General features: G+C 41.6%; 1 protein-coding gene across 2 annotated transcripts in view; it reads right to left on the reverse strand.

The window, feature by feature from the left end:
* The window catches only part of ATPAF1 (ATP synthase mitochondrial F1 complex assembly factor 1), a 28,032-nt gene extending 8,696 nt beyond the window's left edge, over positions 1 to 19,336 (reverse strand). Inside the window, exons 1-8 of one of the 2 annotated variants that reach the window (XM_030325454.1) lie at positions 19,014 to 19,336; positions 16,090 to 16,198; positions 11,907 to 11,957; positions 11,210 to 11,272; positions 7,855 to 7,905; positions 6,631 to 6,678; positions 2,497 to 2,592; positions 471 to 578 (exon numbers count right to left, since the gene is read on the reverse strand). In XM_030325454.1, coding sequence (XP_030181314.1) covers positions 471 to 578; positions 2,497 to 2,592; positions 6,631 to 6,678; positions 7,855 to 7,905; positions 11,210 to 11,272; positions 11,907 to 11,957; positions 16,090 to 16,198; positions 19,014 to 19,336 — 849 coding nt within the window. The remainder of the gene's footprint in view (positions 1 to 470; positions 579 to 2,496; positions 2,593 to 6,630; positions 6,679 to 7,854; positions 7,906 to 11,209; positions 11,273 to 11,906; positions 11,958 to 16,089; positions 16,199 to 19,013) is intronic. The other variant, XM_030325455.1, reaches the window with a different exon arrangement.
* Positions 19,337 to 23,891: the final 4,555 nt, after the last annotated feature.

Below are 23,891 nucleotides of genomic sequence, written 5' to 3' on the forward strand. Positions count from 1 at the left end.
AAACCCTTCGGGCCAGATGTGTTTTGGAGTCAGAATTATTGTATTCTATAAAGGCGATAGGTGCATTAGGCAACACCCCATAATCAAACACATTAATATTTCCTTAGTAAAGTGTATGACTATTCTATATCAAGTGGGATTAATAAGGACTATAAGTGGCCTTACATCAGTTTAAATGAAGATTTAGCTACCAAGTAAGTTCTAGTCAGGTAAGGTTTTGTGACCAAATGAATTATGAGGAAACCTTGTTTTCAGAGCTTATGGACTTCAAAATTGTGAATAAGTGATTGAGTTAGTGATTGCACTAACTTCAACTTGGAGGAGCTCTTGCGAGACAAAATTATGACCAACTTTAAGTAAGAAACAAGTACATATAGGTCTCTGGAATTTTACCTCTCATGATCTTTGGCAGAAGGATAGTACCTTCAGTGCCACCAAGTAAATCCAAAGAGATGAAAGTTAATTCTTACCAGAAACGTGGTATCCATTTCTGCTGTCATCAGCACTATGCCCTTTTCCTCCTTAAGTTCAGGGTAGTGATATAAAACCAACTGGCTGGCTGCAGCATCCCCTCGGGTCTGTAAGGACAAACACTTATCAAGGCTCAATAAGGTACCACCACACAAAACTGCAATTTCAGAGCAATAGAGAGTCTGGAGGAAATTTGGGCTCTTAACAGCCCCTTGGGTGGCCAGTGAGTCAGAGGACCAGTAGGTGGGGGGGATGGTCAGGCTTGCCAAGGCACCGTGAAACTGACAGTTTGCACAGTGTTATTTGTGTCTTCAATTGAAAAGGGTTTGGCTTTTTTCCCAGAAAATGTTTACAGTAGGCAGTGAATCCTTCATCATGGCCATATATTTAAAAACAAAACGGCACAAGCAGCTACCAAATCAAGTTCTAAAGAAAGCAATATGCCTGTGTAATTGCCACTTTTATGGACTAGTGCATTTCACAGTTGAAATCTACTCCCCTTGGCTGGCTCTGAAGACTGAGCTCTTTTAAGCTGCAGCAAACAGCTGGAGAGTTTGCACATGGGCCAGATTTGTAATGTGCAGTTTTAAAATATAATCTGAGTGGGAGATAGGGGGAAAAAGAAGAATGGGAACATCATAATTTCATGAAGAGTGGAGAGGGTAGTGGTTATCAGACCTCAGTCCAGACTAGGAACAGAGAGGCTGGGTTCAAAGTTAAAGCCTTCATATAGTACAGGAGGAAACAACTGTACATTTAAAAAAGATCTCTGGGTTTCATCTCTAAATTTCAGCAAGAGTCTTTCTAACTATCAATACCTAACTATTGCTAGGGTTCAGCCTCTCAGTTCCCCCCCCCCCAATATACTTCAAATATATTGCTCATTTTGATCATAATTATGTTTCTGGATTTTTTTCTTATACTTGTCTAAGAGCTTCAGGAGGGCAGGGACCTTGTCTCACAGGTCTCCAAGTCCGAACATCATCCCTAACACAGTGGCATAATGGTTCAGTTCACAGAGTTTTGAGTCAATCAGATCTAGCCCTGGCACCTATTACCACATTCATCTATATTAGCTTCCTAACTTCCTAGCATGGGCTCATGTTCTTCTCTCTAGAGAAATAATGACAGTAACTATCTCATGGGACATTTGTGAGGATTAAAAAACATGATGTATATAAAACAGCTGGCATATAGTAAGTACATCAAGGGTTGGCTATTATAGTATGTGCCCAATAAATGTTATTTTTAATTCATCCACAAAAAAAAGTAAAGTCTGCCCCCTCATTCTGCTTTTTCTCTCCCCCCCACACCCTGCCTTTGTTTTTTTTAACAAACATGATACAATTTTAGCATATAATCACATGGGATACAGAAATGAAGAAACTCTTATTCTATCTTGTACTTCTTTTTCCTCCGTGTTCAAAGCCATTATAACACAAGCTTGTGGATTTGGGGGCCAGATTTGTCCTCCAAATATATAATATAAATCCTAGTTATGATCTGATTTAAACTACTGACTTCTTTTTTAAAAGTTTCAAATGCTTTAGATTGAATTTCTTAATTTAATATTTGGGAATAAAACAAAGAAAGAGAAAGGATGGAAGGAAGCAAACAAAACGACACCTATGGAATGGAAACTATGCATCTAGCATCTTGGAAAGTGCTGACTTGGTTAATAAAACACAAGCCAAGACGTGGAATCTACCTTAGGGTTAAAAAGATAACCATCATAGTTCACCCATGTTTGTTAAGTGAGGCACATGCAGCAAATGGTATAGAGGTCTGGGGAAGAGACACAAGAGACCAGATGCAGTCAGAAAATACGTTTTGGGGTCTTTTCCAATTTCTAGGTATTGACTAGGGTCTAGACAGCTAGCCCGATACACAAAGTATGACAATTCATCAATACCAAAGCAAATACTGCTGGGAGTTAGTAGATACTGTGTCCTCAAACCTCAGCAAGGGCTCATAGTCCCACAAAGGAAGACTCCTTCTTCTAGGGGATGAGTATAGGCCACCTACCTGAATATTTATAAGTGCAGTGAAGTGGAGTTCAGTACCTGTCCATTGTCCTACAAAGAACTCATAACCTTCCCTTCTTGGTAGTGCACATAGAAACTATGGGAAATAAATACACAAGGATATAGATGAATAAATAAAATCATTTGTTCTACGTCCAACCACTTATATCATTTGCTCCATTTCTTCACTGTTTGGTCTTTAAACACTTTTTAAATTATGAAATTCATAAATGATAATCTAACAAATAGTCATGTACTTCCCAATCCACCTAAGAATGAAAGCATTAGAGATCCAATTGAAGGTTTCTTTCTCTGTCACCCATTCTAATCCCATTCCAGAGTAACATTTATCCTGCATTTGGTGTCTGTCATTCTCTTTGAGGTTTTTATACTTTAAAGTGCATGCACATATCCATAAACAAGAAATATGTATTACATGTTTCAAAACCTGTTGCATGTTTAAAAATTTAAATCTTACCAAACTATACGTACACTTGGCAACTTGCTTTTTTCACTTCACACTATACTTCTGAGATTTGTCTATGTTGATAAATAAAACTCTAACTCATTAATTTTCACTGTTGTATGAAATTCTACTCTAGAAGTTTATCACAATTTAGCTGTTCTTCTACTGATAATATGAGTTTTTCAATTTGTAAACTTTCTAATGCTGAATTAACTTTTGTTCCAATTATTACAATTGCTTTCTATTCTATCATTTGAGGCTGATACTGGAGCATGGTTCTAAACACAAAGAAATGATTAGTTTTAGGTTTAAGATGTTTAGAATTGGGGATGAGTGGTAAAGAGAATGGTGCCAGAATAAAACAAAGTAAAAACAGTCCAATGCATGTTAGTCACGAACTGTCCCCTTATGACCAACCACTCAGGCTCTATTTTATTTTTATTAGATGACATAAACTCAGTGCCTAGCTAACAGGCAACTGATTTGATTTCTGTCACTCCTGGTCAGGGTACATTTTCTAGAATTTTGTAAAAATGGAACCAAATAATCTATACTTCTTTTGTATGATTTCTTTCATTCTGTGTAATTGTTCTGTGATCTATCCATGTTTTTGCATGTATCAATAGTTCATTCCTCCTTTTTTTAATGTTTATTTATTTTTTGAAAGAGAGAGAGAGAGAGAGAGAGAGAGAGAGAGCATGAGCGAGTGGGGGAGGGGCAGAGAGAGAGAGAGGGAGACACAGAATCTGAAATAGGCCCTAGGTTCTAAGCTGTCAGCACACAGCTCAATGCAGGGCTCAAATGCATGAACTGTGAGAAAATGACTTGAGCTGAGGTCAGATACTCAACCAACTGAGCTGCCCAATAGTTCATTTGTTCTTATTGCTGAATATTATCCCACTGTATATGTATATACACACATAGCACCCCCACCGCCAATTTCTTTATGTACCTGTGATAGATTTGGGTATCTTTTAATATTTGGTTATTACAAATAAAGCTGCTATGAACATTTGTGTTATATGAACATATGCTTTCAATTCTTGGGAAAATATCTAGGGAGTAGAATAACGGGGTGGTATGTCAGGTATATGTTTAACTTTTTTTTTTTAATTTTTTTTTCAACGTTTTTTATTTATTTTTGGGACAGAGAGAGACAGAGCATGAACGGGGGAGGGGCAGAGAGAGAGGGAGGCACAGAATCGGAAACAGGCTCCAGGCTCCGAGCCATCGGCCCAGAGCCCGATGCGGGGCTCGAACTCACGGACCGCGAGATCATGACCTGGCTGAAGTCGGACGCTTTACCGACTGCGCCACCCAGGCGCCCCTATGTTTAACTTTTAAAGAATCGGTCAGTCTGTTTTCTAAAGTGCTTTTACCGTTTTACACAATTATATCAGCAGTATATGAGAGTTCCAGTTATTCCACATCCTCACCAACACTTGGTATAGTCAGTCTTTTTAATTCTGGTCATTTTAGTGGTATCTCACTGTGGTTTTAATTTGCAGTTCCCATTATGAATAATAATATTGAGCATCTTTTCAGGTGCTTATCTGCCATTCCACTTCACTGGTGAATTGTTTGAATCTTTTGCCCATTTTTTAATTGGGTTGCCTGTCTTCTTAAGTTGTATGAGTTTTTAATATATTCCTAGGTACAAGTCACTTGTAGATACATGTCTTGCAAATATTTTCTCCCAGTCTGTGGCTTATCTTTTCAAATTTCATAACAATGTCTTTTGAAAAGTAGAGAGTTTTATTTTTTATTTATTGTGGTAAAGTATATGTAACATAAAAGTTATCATTTTAATTATTCTTAATTTTTTTAATGCTTATTTTATTACTTATTTTTGAGAGAGAGAGTGTGAGTGGGGGAGGAGCAGAGAGAGGGAGACAGAGAATCTGAAGCAGGCTCTAGGTTCTGAGCTATCAGCACAGAGCCCGATGTGGGCTTGAACTCCTGAACTGTGAGATCATGACCTAAGCTGAAGTCGGATGCTCAACTGACTAAGCCACCCAGAAGCCCCAAATTTTAACTATTCTTAAGTTTACAATTTAGTGGCATCAAGTACATTCACACTGTTGTACAACCATCACCACCATCCATCTCCACTTTTTAAAATTTTTCCAGACTAAAACCCCATACCCATTAAACGGGAACTCCTCATCCCCTTTTCCCCCATCCCCTGGCAACCATCATTCTACTTTCTGTCCACGAATTTGACTATTCTAGGTACCTACACCTATTCTAGATCTATAAGTGGAATCATACAGTATTTGTCCTTTTGTAACTGGTTTATTTCACTGAGTATAATGTCTTCAAGGTTCATTCACGTTGTAGCATATGTCAGAACTTCCTTCCTTTTTAAGGCTAAATAATTTTCTATTGGGTGTATATACCACATTTTGTTTATTCATCCATCAGTGGACACTTGGATTGCTTCCATATTTGAGCTATTGGGACTAATGCTGCTATAAACATGAGAATACAGGTAGAAAATTTTAATTTTGATGAAATCTGATTTACTGATTTGTTTTTTTCTTTTATAGTTTGGGCCTTTTGTGATATACTTAAGAAATCTCTGCCAAACTCAAGATCACTAACATTCAACCTAAGATTGCTTTTTTAAGAAGTTACATTTACATCTATTATCTATTTTGAGTTAATTTTTGGATACAGTAGGAGGCAAGAGTAGAGATTCATTTTTTTGCATATGGAAAGCCAAACTGTTTTGTACCATTTGTTGAAGAGATTATCCTTTCCCCATTTAATTACCTTGGCACCTTTGCTAAAAAATAACTGACCACACATGTTGGTCTATTTCTGGATTCTCTCTTCGGTTCTGTTGATCTATATGTCTATCTTTATGCCAATAACACATTATCTTCATTATTGTAGCTTTATATTAATTCTTGAAATCATGAAATGTAAGTCCTCTAACTGTTCTTTTTTTCAAAATCATTTTGTTATTCTAGGTCCTGTGGACATCCAGATAATTTTTTAAAATCACTCTGTCAATTTCTTTAAAGAAAAAAAAGCCTACTGGGATTTTGACTGAGATATTTACTCTAGAGATCAATTTGGGGGGAAAGGACACCGATAGTGAGTCATTCAATTCATGACCATAGTATACATCTCTCCATTTACTTAGATGTTTTTATTTTCTCTCAGTAATGTTTGGAAAATCTATTTGAGAATCTTAGAAATTATTACAGACCCCAAATCAGCTGGTCCACCTCACCAATTCCCCTTTCCTAAGGTCTTCTGGCAGCTCATTACTCCAGCAACAATCTCATAATTCCTTAGGCACATACAATCAGGATAGCATGGCCAAAATCAAAAAGAAACTGCCAATAAAATAGAACATTAAAGGAAGGCGAAATTATTATTATCAGGTGTTGCCTCCCACATTCGCTTATACTGAAAGAGATCCAAATCAGAAAGGGCTACACTGTGTCACAGGGCTAAAAAGCCAGAGACACTTATTGGGACAAATAAGTCCCATGCTGAAAATCTCACTTATCAGTAGAGTCAGCATGTGAGCATCTTTCTTAAATAAACAGAACACTATAACATGTGAGATAGTATGGAGTATGAAGAGATTGGCTAGAAAATATCCTTATTTGGTAGAATTGATAAGCAATCCTCATACGACCACTACAAACTTACTGTTGGACAGGACTGAGCTCGGGTCCAGATCAAGTCAAACTTCTCTTCCTACAGGTCAGAAAAGAATAAAATTCAAAAACAAGAAGACATAAGGCCTCAACCACACTTAAATTCACCAATATTGAACTCTATTCAATATTACTAAAAATATCTCTTAAGTTCTATTATTTACAAATCCCTCTTATGACAGAGAGAAAAATGTGATGTTATGTTTTGCTGCTCGTTGTCAGAACTACACGTCAAGAGTGGATATTTCAAATGTTCCAAACTCTGCAAGGGACTCTGCCAAGTGCCACTGAGGCTGTCTGAGGGAGAGCCAAGAATGCCTGTTCAAACAATGAGTCGGTATTAGAGATCTAGAATATCACAAAAAATATAGATCCTTTTGGTTTTTGAGCTCATGAAGGGCAAGGGTATATACATGTAAGAGGTGGGGAAAAAATGATAGCAATACTCTCAGAGCAACCAAAAGGCCTGGCTTTATTTTTCCATCTCTAAGTTTACCTCCTTAATCTTAAACTCATACATGTAAATTCAGTATCTATTTGTGTGCTTGATATAACTTAACTTAAATGGCTTCCTCTTTAGGAAAGAAGAATAGTGGAAGAACTAGCTGATAATCCAGTACATCAAATACTTCCTTATGGCAGAAGTCATTGTAAGGGCACCGAACCAGAAAAGGCAGCAGCACCCCTTCCCAGACACAAACCTCAATGGTCAAGCAGTGGCCAGTGACTATCTCCAAGACAGCAATTTCAAGCAGGGAAAAAATAAAGAAAACACCACTTGCTAAGGGGAAATGCCAGAAAAAGCCTAGGAGGAGGCTCTAAGTCAGCTCAGTAATAGGTCACTTATAGACAAAAGGGGAAGAAAAGCTATGCTAGAGGCCCTGCCTGAAATTCCAACAGCGTGGCTGGGAAACACCAAAAAGAAGTAAAATACATTTGGAAATTGCTCAGCAACATGAACTTATACCATGCTCCCTTGCCAGAGACTTGAGTCTAAGAGACATTTCTAAACCAGAAAGAGGGAAAACAAGAGCCATAAATATACCATATGGAGCTTCCAATCTTTGGTGTTTAGGGCATAATAAAAACCCTCAGAGCTATAAATGTAAGTTCTCAAGAGGCAATAAACATTGGAAAGTAAAGGCAACTGCCTGCTAAGGGTAGAGACCTGACCTTCATGTTATAACACTTTCATTTTCCCCTCCAAACTACTTACAGGAATAACTGCGTAGACTGTATCTTTTGCTGCAAAATACTGCTGCCAAATCTGTACAAAAAAGAGAGGGTGTCTGTGACATGTGGGTAATCTTTTCAACCTGCGCCAAGAAATGGTGACAGCTTTCATTGCTCAGAGTAATATGCTATTTGACAACAGGGAAGAAAACCCAACGTGATGCTTTTATTACTAGTACATGATTACAAAAAAGATTTAATACCATCTACTCTTCTAGATGATTAAACTGTAACTCTGTAACAAATTCCTGCCAGGAATGGACAAATGGATTCCATGGTCTTGTTAATCATTTCTCTCAAGATGTGATGTGCCTGTATGTAACAGACATGCTCTTTTATCTTCTTTTTCCCTTCCCCAAACTCATATTCCCCAGCCAACTGTGGGCCTTGTCAGACAGCCAGGACATCAGTCATTCAGAACTCAGTGTCTGGAGTCAGGCAGACCTGGATGCAAATCCCAGCTCCAATCATTTGCTGGCCATGCTACTTTGGGCAAATTATTAGAAATCACTATATAACATCAATATAATCATCAGTAAAATAGCAATAAAACCAACCTAACAGGATTGTTGTGAAGACTAGCTGAAATAAAGTAGGTTTGTGCTTAGCACAACAGAATTATAATGCAAACCAGAGACAAGGTGCTCTGAGGGCAACAAAGAGGCACTTAACCCAAGTTAGGGAATGAGTGCCAGAGGAAGGGATACTTTTGCTGCATCCTGAAGAATGAACAGGGGTTAGCTGGGTGAACAAGGGGGCTGGGAAGACAAACACCATAGAAGAGACATATTCTAAGCAGAGAATGACAGCATCAGCAAAGGCACAGAAGTTAGGGAAGGCATCGCAGCCAAGGTGACACCTGAGTGAGCTTTTGAAGAACAGGCCACCTTCCTTTAGAGATTCTCTGCTTTGTCAACATTTTCATTAAGATGGGTGAGACCTACAGTCAAAAAGAATGAAATATTGCCATTTGCAACTACATGGAGGGAACTGGAGGGTATCATGCTAAGTGAAATTAGTCAGAGAAAGACAAAAATCATATGACTTCACTCATATGAGGACTTTAAGAGACAAAACATAAGGGATGAACATAAGGGAACATAAGATGAACATAAGGGAAGGGAAACAAAAATAATATAAAAACAGGGAGGGGGAAAAAACAGAGAAGACTCATAAATATGGAGAACAAACTGAGGGTTACTGGAGGGGTTGTAGGAGGGGGGATGGGCTAAATAGGTAAGGGGCACTAAGGAATCTACTCCTGAAATCATTGTTGCAGTATGTGCTAACTAATTTGGATGTAAATTAAAAAAAATAAAAAAGAAGTTAATAAAAAAAAAAAAAAAGATGGGTGAGCCCTAACTGAAGACACTAATCAAAGTATGATCTAACCAACACAGAGTATAGAGGACTATTACCTCCTAGGACCTGGGCAAATCACTCTGTCAATGCAGCCTAAAGTTGCTTTGCCTTTTTTTTTTTTTTTTTGCATGCCAGACACTGTCTTTTCATTTTAAGGACAGCACATCCAGCTATTTTTATTTAATCTATATTAGTAGATAGGTCATGAACCAACACTGAAATTTATAGAATGGACAGATGTTTACTAACACAGTTGATCTTGGTTACTCAAAATTCTTTTAACAAACACAAACTTATGTCTAAAATTGTAAGTCTGAATGATATTCATCACATGATCAAGCTGCTTGGGCCTGGCTTTTCTCTCTCCTAAAGGACATGCTTGGTGTCCACTTTCTATTGGCACTTCTTCCCAAAGACAGTTTGAGGTCTCCTACAGACTTTGCATAAGCCTCTATTAACAGAAGTTAGAACCTGTGCTGTTCTTTTCTGTTTTTGTGTCTGTCCTTCTACTAGGTTAAAACTCCTTGAGAGTAAGGGATTCTCTCATTTAATTTATGGGTCTGACATACAGTCTGACATTTAATAGGTATTCAAGAAATGCTTCTGCTGAAACAAATGATACAGCACCCGAAGAAAACTCGTGGCAACTGGCACAACTTCTGGAAAGGGAATATGAAGCAGAGTCAAACAGACAGGGGTCTGAGTCCCAGCTCTACCACTGACTAAGTTACTTAATCTTACAGTTTCCTCAGTTGTAAATTGGAAGTAATAGCACCTACTTTACAAGGCAATTATGAGAATTTAATGAAATAGTGCATATGAAGCATTAAGTACAGGACCTGACACACAGTCTACTGCTTTTATTATGATTTTGATTTTCTCAATATACCTAAAATAATTAATGGAATTACAAAGAATACCAATAGATCGATTATAGTCTAATTAGAGAGAAAAGAATCACAGACATGAAAATGTAAATAGCAATGCAAATCAAGGCATGTGGAATGACCAAACAGGCAGGATAGATGGTAAGTGCTTTGAAGTGTCCAGAAAGTTTCCTGAAGGAAAGCCTATAACAGAGGACTCTGAATGCTAAGCAAATGAATATGGGAAGTCACCGAACATTTGCAAGCGGGTTACTAACAAAATACTTATTTTTATTCATTTACTTAAAAATACAAATGTAGCACTCACTCTGTGCCAGGCACTGTTCTATATGCTTTATAAATATTAACTCATTTAATTCCTCAAATACCTCTAAGAGATAAGTACTATTATTATCTTCACTTTACAGATAGGGAAACTAAGACCCAGAGAGATCAACTAACTTATCAAAGTCATTCATGTAGAGTGGCAGAGCCAGGACTTAAAACTGGCAGCTTGGCCTAGAGTCTGTGTTCTTAACCAATATACTATGCTTCTCCATAATGAAACTGGTAAGGTTATGAGAGGTGGAAAAGCAGCAAGAAACAAGAGAAGGGAAACCTATTCAGACAGGTAGTACAGCAAGCCAGGAAACGGTACTGATTATTTTATTTTTTGAGAGCAAGAGAAGGGAGTGCACATGAGCAGGGGAGGGGCAGAGAGAGGAAGAGAGAGAATCTTAAGCAGGCTCCACACCAGTGCAGAGCCTGGTGAGATCATGAGATCATGACCTGAGCAGAAATCAAGAGTTGGATGCTTAACCGACTAAGCCACTCAGGCACCCCAGTATGGATGATTTTAAATAAGATGTGGGCAACAGGAATGAAACAAAGGCGAAATGTGAGTTGGTTAGACATATAGGAGTAAAACCAATAAGGACAAGCTTTCTTATGCCATTCTTTTTCGTGTAATTCATCACTTTTCCTTTCTATGACCACCTTTCATTTTGGCTAGAAAAAGGTATCAAGAAATGTATGCTGCTTTCTACTTCCAGATTTGGTTTACAGAGCACACATTTTCATAAAGTATGCCAATCCATTTTCATTCATTACCTGTCTTATTTCTTCTGCAGTTTTGTCTTTCACCATCTCAATGTTAAAGATTGAACTGAGAGTCTGGATGACAAAATAAAAGGCAATTAACATCCACAATTTAAAAAATAAAATAGCTTAGCTCTATCTATAAGCCTTGTCAGATGCAACAGATCAGGACAGTGGAGCAGATCTTTGGTAAGTAGAAAACATGTATAAGAAAATCTGCATGCCCAGAGAAGTGAACCCCTAAGCCCAGGCAGATTTTCACAGTACTATTCCTGGAGAGTATCTATAAGTACTTTCTGAATGCTTCATCCTCACTAATGAGTACTACAGCACCTTGTAGCTGGTAAGAGAAGAAAATCTGGTTGTTACCTTAACTGCTATTCTACCAGAGGTGGCTCCTTATTTGCAAATTAAATGAGCGTAAACATGCTTTGATCTTTCAAAAAAATACTTCCTATAGAAAGAAAGGGTATCTTTATTTCTATATTACTGTATTTACTTCATATTTCCCATAGCACCCCCGGGACCCAGACTATGCTAGAGGTTATATCAAGGACATAAACATTTTTAGAAATATTTCTCATCTCCACAGTTGGAAAAAAAAAAAATCGCCAAATTGCTGAACCACGGTAAATATGTTCAAATTTGCAGCCTCTTGTTATAGATGTTCCACATGACTCCAGACTTGGATCTTTAATTAGAAACCTACCTTGTCCTTAGTGAATCCTCTGCTCACAGGCTGTTTCCCCAAGGGGTCTGTCTGAAATACATGTTGAGACAGGATATTTATCTGTGCTTTACTCATAAGAAAAAGACCACTAAGCTAGGTGAAGGGCCCAATATCTCATTTTAGTAATTTGACACTACAGAACTCACTTTTCTCTATTCTATATAGTAACTGTACACACTGTTCAAAGAGTTATTGTTTGTGATATAACTTTTCTATGACTAAGCTTTTGAGATACAGAGATGAAAAAAGATTCTTTGTTAGTAACTACCATCTAATGGTACTGACAGTCCATTCCATACCTGCCACTATGGACATGAGGGACTCCTTCCCAGAATGAGAGCTGCTTGGGTTTCCTGCGCTCTGCTCTCTCTGATCTGCTCCATAGTGAGCCACAAAGAAGGCAAGAAATGAAAAAATGTATTTTCCAAGGCTACTTCTTATCTGTGACAGCACTTCTGATGGCAGCCATCCTCATCAGACTAGAGTGTTTTCCAGCACACACTCTTTTTAATTTTTTTTTAATCTTATTTTTGAGAGAGAGAGAGAACACGAGTAGGGGAGGGGCAGAGAGGGGGAGACACAGAATCTGAAGCAGGCTCCAGGCTTTGAGCTGTCAGCACAGAGCCTGACGCAGGGCTTGAACCATGAACCGTGAGATCATGACCCGAGCAGAAGTCAGACACTTAACCGACTGAGCCACTCAGACGTCCCTCCAGCACATACTCTTAATATTCCCTCCATCAAATTAGTGATTATTTCTTCTCCTGCCCACTATTTCTGAGAAAGGCCACATTCAGGAAATCCTATTTTGAGATTTCTGATAGCATGGATGGTTTCTTCTGAGTCTTCCTCTGAATTTCTTAGTTCAAGTCCACGCCTTTCAGAAGGAGTATAATCTATACCTGGGATTCTGAGGCTAAAAAGCACTTTCTGCACAAAACCCTGTCTTTTGTTATTCTGTGCCTTCACAAATTCAAACCTTTCATAAATGATGCCCACAGACTGGTACCCATAAATTAGACAAAAGTCTGGTGTAGAAAAATCTATTGGATACACCCTGGTCTTTTTGGTCATACCCCTATCCTGTGGCAGCATCCTAATGCAGTCTGTCCTTCATATGTAAACTTTCCAGAAAAGAGAGAATGGATTTCATTTTCATACCACTCACCTTCAGATGCATTGTGAAAACAAAACAAATGAACCCCTCCGCCTGCACAGCTGCCTTCTCCTCTTACTCACTAAGCCTGATGTATTCTTTCCCCACAATGTTCCTCCAATCCATTCTTTATTTCCATTTGCACTTGTAGAAATAACAAATTTAAGCTCTAAGTATAAGCTTAGTGTGTTTTATCTAACCCTAAGACACCTCTTAAGAAGCACCATTATTTGATGCATCAGAAAATGACGCTAACTAAATAACATAGCATACTTTCAGATCACATCAATTTTAAGACAATTTTGGAAATGTTAAAATGTAAAAATAAAAAAAAAGTAGGCTTTGGAAATAATGAAATAAGATAATTAAAATTATAGTTGAAAGTATGTGCCCAAAGTGTCAAGAGCACTTAATAAAACATTAAAATGGGTACATTAATACTCCCCTACAGATGCTTTGGAAATCTGTGTGGACAACTTTTCTATTATTACAATAGTTGACTGGATGAAGACATTTGTATTTATGGGAAGGGAAGGGGTGCCAGGAGCTGTGATCTTGCTGATGAGTTCCACATAATGAATTTTCCCTCATCCTGCACAACTTTTCAGGGTCTAGCCAAATATCTTTGTAAGTGAAAAACCTTTTTACAATTACTTGCATCTAGGATCTAATTCCCTTTCTTTCTTTCTTTCTTTCTTTCTTTCTTTCTCTCTTTCTCTCTCTCTCTCTCTCTCTCTCTCTCACTCTCTCTCTTTTTAACACGGCTTTAACAAACACTGAAATTTTCAGAAATGCAATTATTATATAACTTAAAAGAAGGTTGTACATTATGGAATCTCATGCGGATCACTGAAAACAACATCGCTTATGATTTGGGAGTTTTTTTAAAGTAATAATGTAACACCCCTATACCAGTCAATATTTGCTGCTTACGTCTTCATGGGGATTTCACATGGAGGCAAAAACCTCTGATGACTGCATTAGGTTTCACAGCATAGTTGTGCTCAAGAACTTAGATACTAAATTTCACTTATAAAAATTTCATTTGTATCATTCATTCATTATAGAAAAATATCATTCATATCATCTACTAAATAAGTATTTTATTAAAAAGTTCTTTCCTTTATATTACAGCTAGGGCATTTATTGATTTTTTTCCCCCTGAAATTATGTGCACCAGTGGGTTACATTGTCTACATACCATTTCAGTATAGAAAATGGAGAATTAAAAAAACTTTTTTTTTAAAAAGGGGATGTTGGGTCTCATGTGGTAGGGAACCAATGACTCAGAGTTAAGAAAAGGCTTTGGGAATGGAGTCATTAGCCCTCTTCTATCTACCTAGATAGTAAAGACAGAAAGTCATTATTTACCCAGGAGTTGCCATAATTTAAATTACATTTTAGGGGCGCCTGGGTGGCTCAGTCGGTTAAGCATCGGCTTTGGCTCAGGTCATGATCTCACGGTTTGTGAGTTCAAGTCCCACGTCAGGCTCTGTGCTGACAGTTCAGAGCCTGGAGCTTGTTTCAGATTCTGTGTCTCCCTCTCTCTCTGTTCCTCCCTCACTTGTGCTGTCTCTCTCTCAAAAAATAAATAAACATTAAAAAAAAATTAAATTACATTTTACTTACATTTTATCTTGTCATCATAAAGTTGAATTTCTAACTCTGTTTACAAAAGGGGACAAAGAGCTTTCCCATGTCACATTAAAAGTTTATAATATAGTAATATTTCCAAGAGCTACTGACTTATAATCTTGGCACTATAAATGTTTATTATAGGAAATTATATTTGTTAAAATATTGTAGTAGAGGCCTGTTTGTTCACATAAAGTTGTAAACTATATTTGTCACAGGAAATTGAATTTGCTCCCCAACCTTGCAATGATTAACCCAGTACCTATTGCTTTTGTTCTAATGAACTCACTCAGTTATTAAAAAACTGAGCGGATTCTCTTAAAATTTAAAACACCTAAGGCAAAAAAAGTTATTCTCCAAATTAAATAAAAATCTCTCATGCTAAAACACAAATTTTAGAATCCCAATTTTCTACTGTATGTTATCTCAAGTCTACACCTGGATTACTGCATATCCTTCCTGGTGTTAGCCTCTCCCACTCCAATTTGTTCTTTTTCTTTTTTTTCCCCCAAGTTGTTCTATGTACCACTCTAGATTAGTATTTTTTTTAATGTTTATTTTTGAGAGAGTACACATATGTGTGTGTGCGTGCACACACACACACGTGAGCAGGGAAGGGGCAGGGAGAGAGGGAGAGGGAGAGGGAGAGGGAGAGGGAGGGGGGGGGAGAGAGAGAGAGAGAGAGAGAGAGAGAGAGAGAGAGAGAGAGAGAGAATGAATCACAAGTAGGTTCCACGCTCAGCATGGAGCCCAATGTGGGACTTGATCTCACGATGAGATCATGAGCTGAGCCGAAATCAAGAGTCTGAAGCTTAACTGACTGAGTGACCCAGGTGCCCCTAGGTTAGTATTTTTCAAATCATAGGTTGTGAAATCAATTTATTAGATTGTGACCAAAGGCTTTCTAAAGAAAATAAGATGCATTGCATGTACTAAAAGTAAGCATTGTTTTGTAAAAACTTTGCTTCAGTTATAATCACACACATGTGTGTACACATGTGTGTACTGAACTGCAATGTAAAATGTATTTCTTACTGTGGCTCATGATCAAAAAGTTTGAAAAGCACTGCATTAGATTTCAACATGCTCTCCCCCAGCTTTGGTTCTTGTTTAAGGATAATAATAGCTATGAAGCACTTTTTTGTCCCCTGACCCCTACAGCCCACTGCCATGTGTGCCTTGCTTTGACCACTCTACTGCATCCCCCAAGAAGCATGCCTTTTTTATCCCTGTTTCTCTACCACATCCACAGCACCTTGCCAGAAAGAGCAGGATACCCTTTACGGATGGAGCCTGAGATGAATATAATGAGGCTACATTCAGGGGGGTGGAGCACTGGTGAGCCAAAAACACAAAGGGGGCAGGTCTTACCTTCTGTTCCACACATTTGATAAAGTCACCTTGCCTGGAGTGCCCCACTGGCTGCTTCCGAAACTCACTGCGCTTCTCTAGTCGGGATTCAAAAGCAGCTGGGTCAGATCTGATTAAAGGTAAACCAAAAGTTAAACTACTTGAGCCTTTTTGGATTTGGAAATAACAAAGCATCATGTTCCACTTCCAGAGAGAGAGGACACAGGCATTCAGAGGCTGAAGGATTTGCCTACAAATCAAGAAAGTGGACAAAGATATCCAGTTATTTAACAACTGTTAATCCTCAAGGGGCCTGTGTACGATTCTTCTCCTGCAGGATATTTCCTAGGGTGATGCAGAGCTTGGTCCCTCAGGTACTTATACTCTACATCCTTGGAATTCAGTCCTCAAGATGGGAAGGGGACTTTGAAGTCATCTTGCTTGGTTGTCCTACTCAGGCAGGAGTCTAATAGCACTCCTAGTAGATGTTTTTACTTGAACACTGTTACTTGAACACATTTAGTTCTTGGACATCCTCTTTCCTCCACTCCCAGGTTAAATACTTGTTTATTCAGATGCAGATGATTCAGAGGCTTTAGGCAGCCTATTTTGCAGGAGAAGATTTAGTATCTGAGTATCTCCCTGATTCTCTCCCAAGACCTTGCTCCTGCAGATGGAACGGCAGAACTTGTCCTTTGTGTCAAAATGAAGCTAGTCTTCAGGCTATGTTGGGGTGACATCCTTGTTAAGTCTCCAGGCTGTGTAGGCAACAAGGTGACATTTGCCACTGTACGCTTTGGTGAAGACCTCATATAGGGATTCCAGCTCCTGGGCCATGAGACCTGTCATAGGTGAGGTCTGCAGGATCCAAGGGCATCGTGATCACCGCTCTGGTGAAGTCCTTCCCGGTCAAGGCATTGTATGGGACTCCTCTTCCATAACACTTCATTCCTCCATTCCAGAGGAACACCACTCCCTTCATTGCCATTACATGGGCAGATCGTCTTCCTCCCCTCCACAGCAGAGCAGCAACTTGGTACACAGTCAGGCCAGCGGTCCTGTCCTGTGGGATGTGGCACCCACCCAGCTGGGACTGCAAATGCCAGGACCAGGGTAAGTGCTGCAAGCATCCACAGCTGTACCTGGGTCTGCTACGGTGAGTGGGTAGAGTGAGTGAGGAGCAGCCCAGACATTGGAGTCTGTGCACTGCCACCATGGACATCTTTTATTATTAAAACATCTGAGCCTAAATCTATCTGTATCTTTCACTCTTAGGAACAAGGAAAAAAGATGTCTAATTCTTTTTATCTGAGTACTTGAAAATTACTATTATGTCACCCTCTACATTTTTCTCTAGGTTAAACTTGCCTTAGTTCTTTTGGCCCTTCTTTATATAGTAATTTGTGAATATTTCCTCACTATCAACCTGCTCTCTGGAATTTGCCCACACTCTAGATATAGTGGGTCTGGAGCTAGATCATATCCTCCCAATTCACCAAAGCAGAGTATGATGCAAAATCCAGATACTAGGCTGGAAGGGGTCAGCAGGGCACACAGCCTTGTCCTGCTATTGGCTCAAACCAAACCTGGGGCTGGTGCTACAAGAGCCCAGGTTTTCGTGAGTATAGAGAGACTGACAGATACTACAGTGTGAGAACCTTGTGTGGAACACTACAGAATATGGACATTATCCAGAGTTAGTGTGGGTGCTTTGGAAAGCTCACTCTTTAGGAGATGTCAGTATGTGTAAATATTGATGGGAATGATCTAGTGGGGAAGAAGAATAAAACCTGCCATTCATTGGTTCATGAGTAAGAATGAATGGGAGCTGTGAAGTATTCAGGGTATGAGTAGACAACTCTGCTAAGATGCCTGCCTGCCTGTGAAAGGGATCAATGAGAAAAGACTGGAGGGGAATGTAGGTCAAGGAAAGGTTTTAAAGATGAGAAATTCTTGAGTATATATGAACGTTGCTGAAAAGAGAGCAAAAATTCTCATTCCTTTATTCTGTCATTTTTTTCAAAAAGAGAAGACAGATCACAATAGCAGCAGTGAGCTGGACTGGGGTGGAAGTGGTGAAGACTAGCTGGTGGATGACTGCAAGAGTCCAGGAGATGACGGAGGAGTAAATTAAGGCCATGGAAGTAGAGGTGAGACAGAACTCAAAAAAGTTAATAGTACTCAGTCTTTGGTTTCCCAAACCAACTGCCTGCCTACCCTGCCAAATTCTCTCCCAAGCCCCTTTAATTTTCATCTTTGATCTCCTTCAGTTCTTCCCACTTAAACTCTTCAGACCCTCCCTTGGTCCCCTTACACCCACCTTAAGCCTCTTGATCTCCAAGTCCTTTTATCTGGAAGCTGAGAAGAAGTGTTAGGAATCCTGGATTCCAAGACAGATGAATCCCAACCAGCTGTGTGACCTCTGCCAGATCTCTGACGCTGATTCTCTGCCACACCATTAGTCTTTGACGCCCTGCTCCCTCCCCCAACCTCCTTTCCTTGTAGTCAGGGCTGTAGCTAGAAACCTGGGAACCCCAGTTCTAGGCCAGGCCCCAGTGAGTCAATATGTGGCCTTGAGTAAGTCAAGTCCCTTCTATGAAAGGCTCCACGTTCCCATTTCTATAATGAGGGCAGGTCTCTTGGAACTGCCTACTTCATAAGGTCTGACACAGGATTCCACCTCTGCATTTTGAGAACTAGAGCACAGAGACAGACAACTGGGGGAAGAGCGAGGACTTTGCAGAGACTCTCAGCTCTGACCCTAGCTGTGCGATGTTAGCAAGTGACCTTGCTTCTCTGAGCCCAGACGCATCATCTATAGAGTAGTGACAGCAACCGGGCCCGCATCGCAGGGCTGTTCTAAGCACCAAGGGCGTCGGATCCACCAGAAACGCGGGCCGCGCGCCGCCCCTCCCAGCCCGCCGCCGGCCGGCCGGCGCCCGCACCTGCGCAGCTGCTGGATCTTGTCCCGGTAGCGGTCGTAGAAGGGGTTGGCCTCGAGCTCGGCCCCGGCTCCGCTGCCGTCGGCACCCCCCGCCGGCCGGCCCGAGCCGCGGCGCACCGGGAACACACGCAGCTGCGCGGGGGACACGAGCCCCAGTCCTAGGGCGCGGCTACGCACCGCGCACAGGCCCCGGTACAGACCGGCCACCTGCAGCACGGCGGGGCCCGTGCCACCGGCCGCCGCCACCACGGCAGCCATTGCCGCCCCCGCCTCCTCCTCCTCTTGCGCGTCGGCCTCAGCCCGCGGCCCGCGCGCCGGCTCCATCGCGCTCCGGGTCTGCCGTGCCCCGGCTCCGGCACCGAGGTTCCGCGCGCGCAAGGTTCCGGGCCCCGGAGAGGACGAGGTGAGGCGCAGCGGGGAGGAGGGAGCTCGCCGCTCTGCCCGCCGCTCGGAGCGCCACGGCCCGCCTCCTCCCTCGAGCCCGCTGGCCTCCACGCCCTCCCGCTCGGGTCCAGCAGTCTGTGCGCTCCAAGTCTCTTCTTAAAGCCGCTCGGACCTGCTGCTGGTCCTCACGGAGATTGCTCCCTCTCAGATTCTCTTGGCACTCGCCGCAGTAGTTGTCCTTCAGCATCCAAGGCCCTTTCATCAACTAGAATCACAGTAACAGCTTCTCTTTACTGGGTGTTTCTGTGTGCAGGACACTAACTGCTTCATACCCTGTGAGGCAGGCTTTTTCCTCATTTTACCAATGAAGAAACTGAGGCTGAGGGTCATTAAGAGAACTTGTCTAAGTTCTACCCAAGGACTGAACTCTTTGCAAGATGCCGGCTGCCTCCGAAGCCTTGTCTCCCTCTGCTTCCTGACATCCACTTTGAGCGCCAGCCAAACTGAACTACCCTCCTCCCTAAAGAGACACCCGGGTCTGTCCCTGACAAGTCTTTATTTTGGCTGCTTTTGATGCTTGGAATGTTCTTTCTTTCCTCTCTCTTGACCCAATACCATCTTTTTTTAAGTTTATTTATTTTGAGAGAGTGTGTGTATGAACAAGGGTGGGGGGACAGAGAGAGAAGGAGAGAGAGAATTCCAAGCAGGCTTCCCACTGTCAGTGAAGAGCCCAATGCTGGACTCCATCTCACAAACCATGAGATCCTGACTTGAGATCAAGAATGGGACACTTAACCGATTGAGCCACCCAGGTACTCCACCACAGTCTTCTTCATCCCCTTGAACCAAGTGGGAGCTCCTGAGATCATGGACAGTGACATCAACATCTCTGTGTCCCGCTCCCAGCACAGGGCCCTGGAACAAGCCTCCTACGATGGCACTGATCAATTTGTCTTCATGGAAGTCCTTCCCGTCTGGGTCTTACCTGGTAGAAACCCTTCCTGAATGGTGGATTCCTCTGGGGCAGGGACAGGATCTTCAACTCTTCTCAGGCTAACCTATACTCGTGGAGATTGGCCCTGGGCCCTGACCTGTGCTGGAAGTAGTGTGGTAGACTCTGAGATTAGTAAGTCCTTCAAGTGTGCTGACCTATACCTGCCTCAGGATCCTTGAACTGGCTGATCCCTCTGCTTGGATCTGCATGAGGCTCCCTCCTCATCATTTATGGCTCAGTTTACAAGTCAGCACCTCAAAGGGACTTTTCTTGATGCCCCCTATCCCTTTATATTCTTTATCCCACTACCTTATTTTATTCTCTTCATAGCAATTCTATCTGAAATTCTTAGGTAGTTATGTCTTTTTTTACACTTATTCATGGAGCTTACATTCTAGTGGGGTAAGAGACAAAAAATAAACGGTTCACCCTTGAACGACACGGGTTTGAATTGTGCAGATCCACTTACACGTGGATTTTTTACAACACTGTAAATGTGTTTTCTTTTATGATTTCCTTAACATTTTCTTTAGCTTACTTTATGTGTAAGAATATGGCATATACTGTATACACAAAATATGTGTTAATCTATTGATGTTATTGGTAGGGCTTCTGGTCAACAGTAGGCTATTAGTAAAGTTTGGGGGGAGTCAAAAGTTGCACATGGACTTTCAACTGTGCAGGGGATTGTTGTCCCTAACCCCCATATTGTTCAAGGGTCAACTGTAATGTTAGGTGATGATACATTCTATGAAGAAAAACAAAACAGGGTAAGAGAGATAGAGATAAGGGGACATTTGTGCGGAGAGTTGATGGAAATGAGGGAATCATCTATCTGGATATCTGGGAGAAGAACCTTCCAGATAGAGGGAACAGTAAGTGCAAAGGCCTCGATGCAGGAGCATACCTGCCCTACTTTTGGAACACCAAGGAGGTTCTTATGTGAAGAGGTATGGGAAGGGGTAGTTAGATCACTTAGGGCTCTGTAGACCTTGGTTGAGGACTTTGTTTATTCTGAGTATGATGGAGAGTCAATGTAGGTTTTGAGCAGAGAAGTAACATGCTCTACTTTTTTTTTTTAAATCTACTTTTTAAAAGCCTCTTTCTGGTTGCTGGTGAAATACAGGGCATGTTGTGGTGGGTGGCGGTGGGGTGGGGGTGCTGCAGCAAGGATGGAAGTTCTCCCAAGGGTGACCAATTTGTCCTAGTTTGCCTGAGACTTTCCTGTTTTTAGTGTCAAAAATCTGCTGTTCTGGAAATGTCCTCAGTCCGGGGCAAATGGGGATGGCTGGTCACCTTACAGGGAGACCAGTACTCAAAGTGGGGGAGGGCAGTGCTTAGAAAGAAGTGATAGTGATGGGACAGTGGTTATATTCTGGATGTGTGTTGAAGGCAAGGCCTAATGATTGTGCTCATGGAGCAAATGTGGCCACAAGAGAATAAAAGGAGTCCAGGGTGACTTACAGGCTCTTGGTCTTAACAACTGGAAGGACAGAGTTGCCATTTATGGAGAGGAGGAAGTCTGGGGTAGGTTTTGGAGGCTGGATGATCAGAAGTTTGGGGGGCATGTTAGTTTGAGATAACGTAATAGACTTAATCCCCGTAATGGTAGGCATGTCAACCAGGCTGTTAGGTGAATGAGTTCAAAGTCCTGGGGAGCAGTTTGGGCTGGATATAAATAAAGTGTGAGTTGTCAGTCAGTGCATGTATAATATTTAAAACCACAGTCTGGATGAGATCACAGAGGGAATGAATATACATAGAAGGCTGAAGACCGAGCCCTGGGGCACATTGACATTGAGAGATCAGGGAAAAGAGAAGAAATCAGCAAAGACAATGAAAAGCAGGAGTGAGTGAGATAGGAGAGCCAAGGGCAAGTGGAACCTGGAGGGAAATCTGTGCTGAATAGTCATAGGCTAGGGGACTAGAAAGAAGGAATTGAATGGTGCCAAGAAGCTGAGCTAGGGTTGTGCCTGCAGGGAGGCTGACTTGGGCTTCATTTAGGGAAGGGCTTTCTGACTGAGCTGCCATGGGAGGTGTGGCAAGTCCCTGATTCAGGTGAGTTCTGAAGCATTGGCTGCTGGGTAGAAGAGGTCTACCTCCAGGCCTCAAGCATCTGACAGGAGTTGGAGTAGCAGCTGTCAAAGTCCCTTCAAACTGGAGATGATGAGATTCTGGGAAGCCAACAGAAACAACTGTCACAGAGTTGGGGGGCTAAGCTGAGCCTTGAAATGTAAGTGGGTGTTCAGTCGGGGGGAAGTGGGGAGGGCACTCCTAGGTGGAGGAGCATTATGAGCAAAAGTCCAGAGATGTGAATAGGCAGGGTCTGTTCAAGAGTCTGGCCTGGTCAGAGGGGAAGGTATGTAAAGGATAGGGAGGAAGGTGAGGCTGGAAAAAGATGTAGGGCCAGATGGTGGGGAGCTCCTACAGGGCCTGATGCTCAGGAAAGATTGGCTAACACTTGTTGAAGGAAGGTAACTAAACAAAAGAGAGACTGTAAGAGTCAAGGACTGAGGTGTTGATCACTTAGTTCCCTTGAACAGGTTTCGACAGGTATCCATCAACTGTTTCTTAAAGCCCAGAAACATGGATAGACCCTTGAGAGACCTGGGTCCCTTTCCTGGGGTCCTGTCTTCACCGTAAGGGGTGGGGGACAGACAATTCAGTGGGTGGATCAGTCCCTGGAAGTAGAGACACACTATGCCTATAAGGACACCATTGGATAGAGTCCTTTCCTTCGTTTACCCAAGGCTTCACAAGCCCTGCCCCTAGAATGTTTAATGCTCAGAACTCAGTGACCTCACCTTTAGGGAACAATGGGGCTGAGCATTACAGGGACTCCTATTGGCTAGGCAGATGGGTAGGTGAGCTCCCTCTCCCCAGAGCCATCAGCTGGGTACCAGGGCTCGAAATTATGGACTCCCAGCGGGAGGACCTGAGCCTCCCTGGTGGTAAATGCCCCTTCAGTTCCTGCCCCTTGCTTTGTGCCTTAGCTCAGAGCAGGCACCCAGGGTAAACGTTTTACATGGATGGGGTGGTGGCTGCCTGCCTGGAGGTGTGCTAAGCAGTTAGGATATAGTTTCCTCTAGAAAACTAAGGATTGAGGGCAGAGATCACGTTTCTCTGCGGAACCAGAGGGGGGTTCTATGAATACCCTAGGGCTATCACAGCTGAATGGGTAAGGGTATGGTGGAATGGGATGGGATACCTATGTCCTTGTCAACTGATAAACTTTTACTTCCTTGATGGGCCTTGCCTTTGGTAAGGCTTCTCAATCTGATGGATTGGATGGGGCCAGGATGGTGAATCAGAGGCTTGACCAAGCCTGGGCAGGTCATGCCCCCTCTAGACCTAACTTTCCTTATCTGTAAAGGACTAAAGATGGCCTCTTAACCTCCCTGGAAATCTAGCATTGACTAAATAAGAGAATGCTGAGACAAGTCAATGAGGGAAGGGAGGAACGGAGAGTGGTTAAGTGGATGGGATAATTGATGAAAGGGT

The sequence above is a fragment of the Lynx canadensis genome, chromosome C1 (assembly GCF_007474595.2).
Source record: "Lynx canadensis isolate LIC74 chromosome C1, mLynCan4.pri.v2, whole genome shotgun sequence".
Classification (NCBI taxonomy): domain Eukaryota; kingdom Metazoa; phylum Chordata; class Mammalia; order Carnivora; family Felidae; genus Lynx; species Lynx canadensis.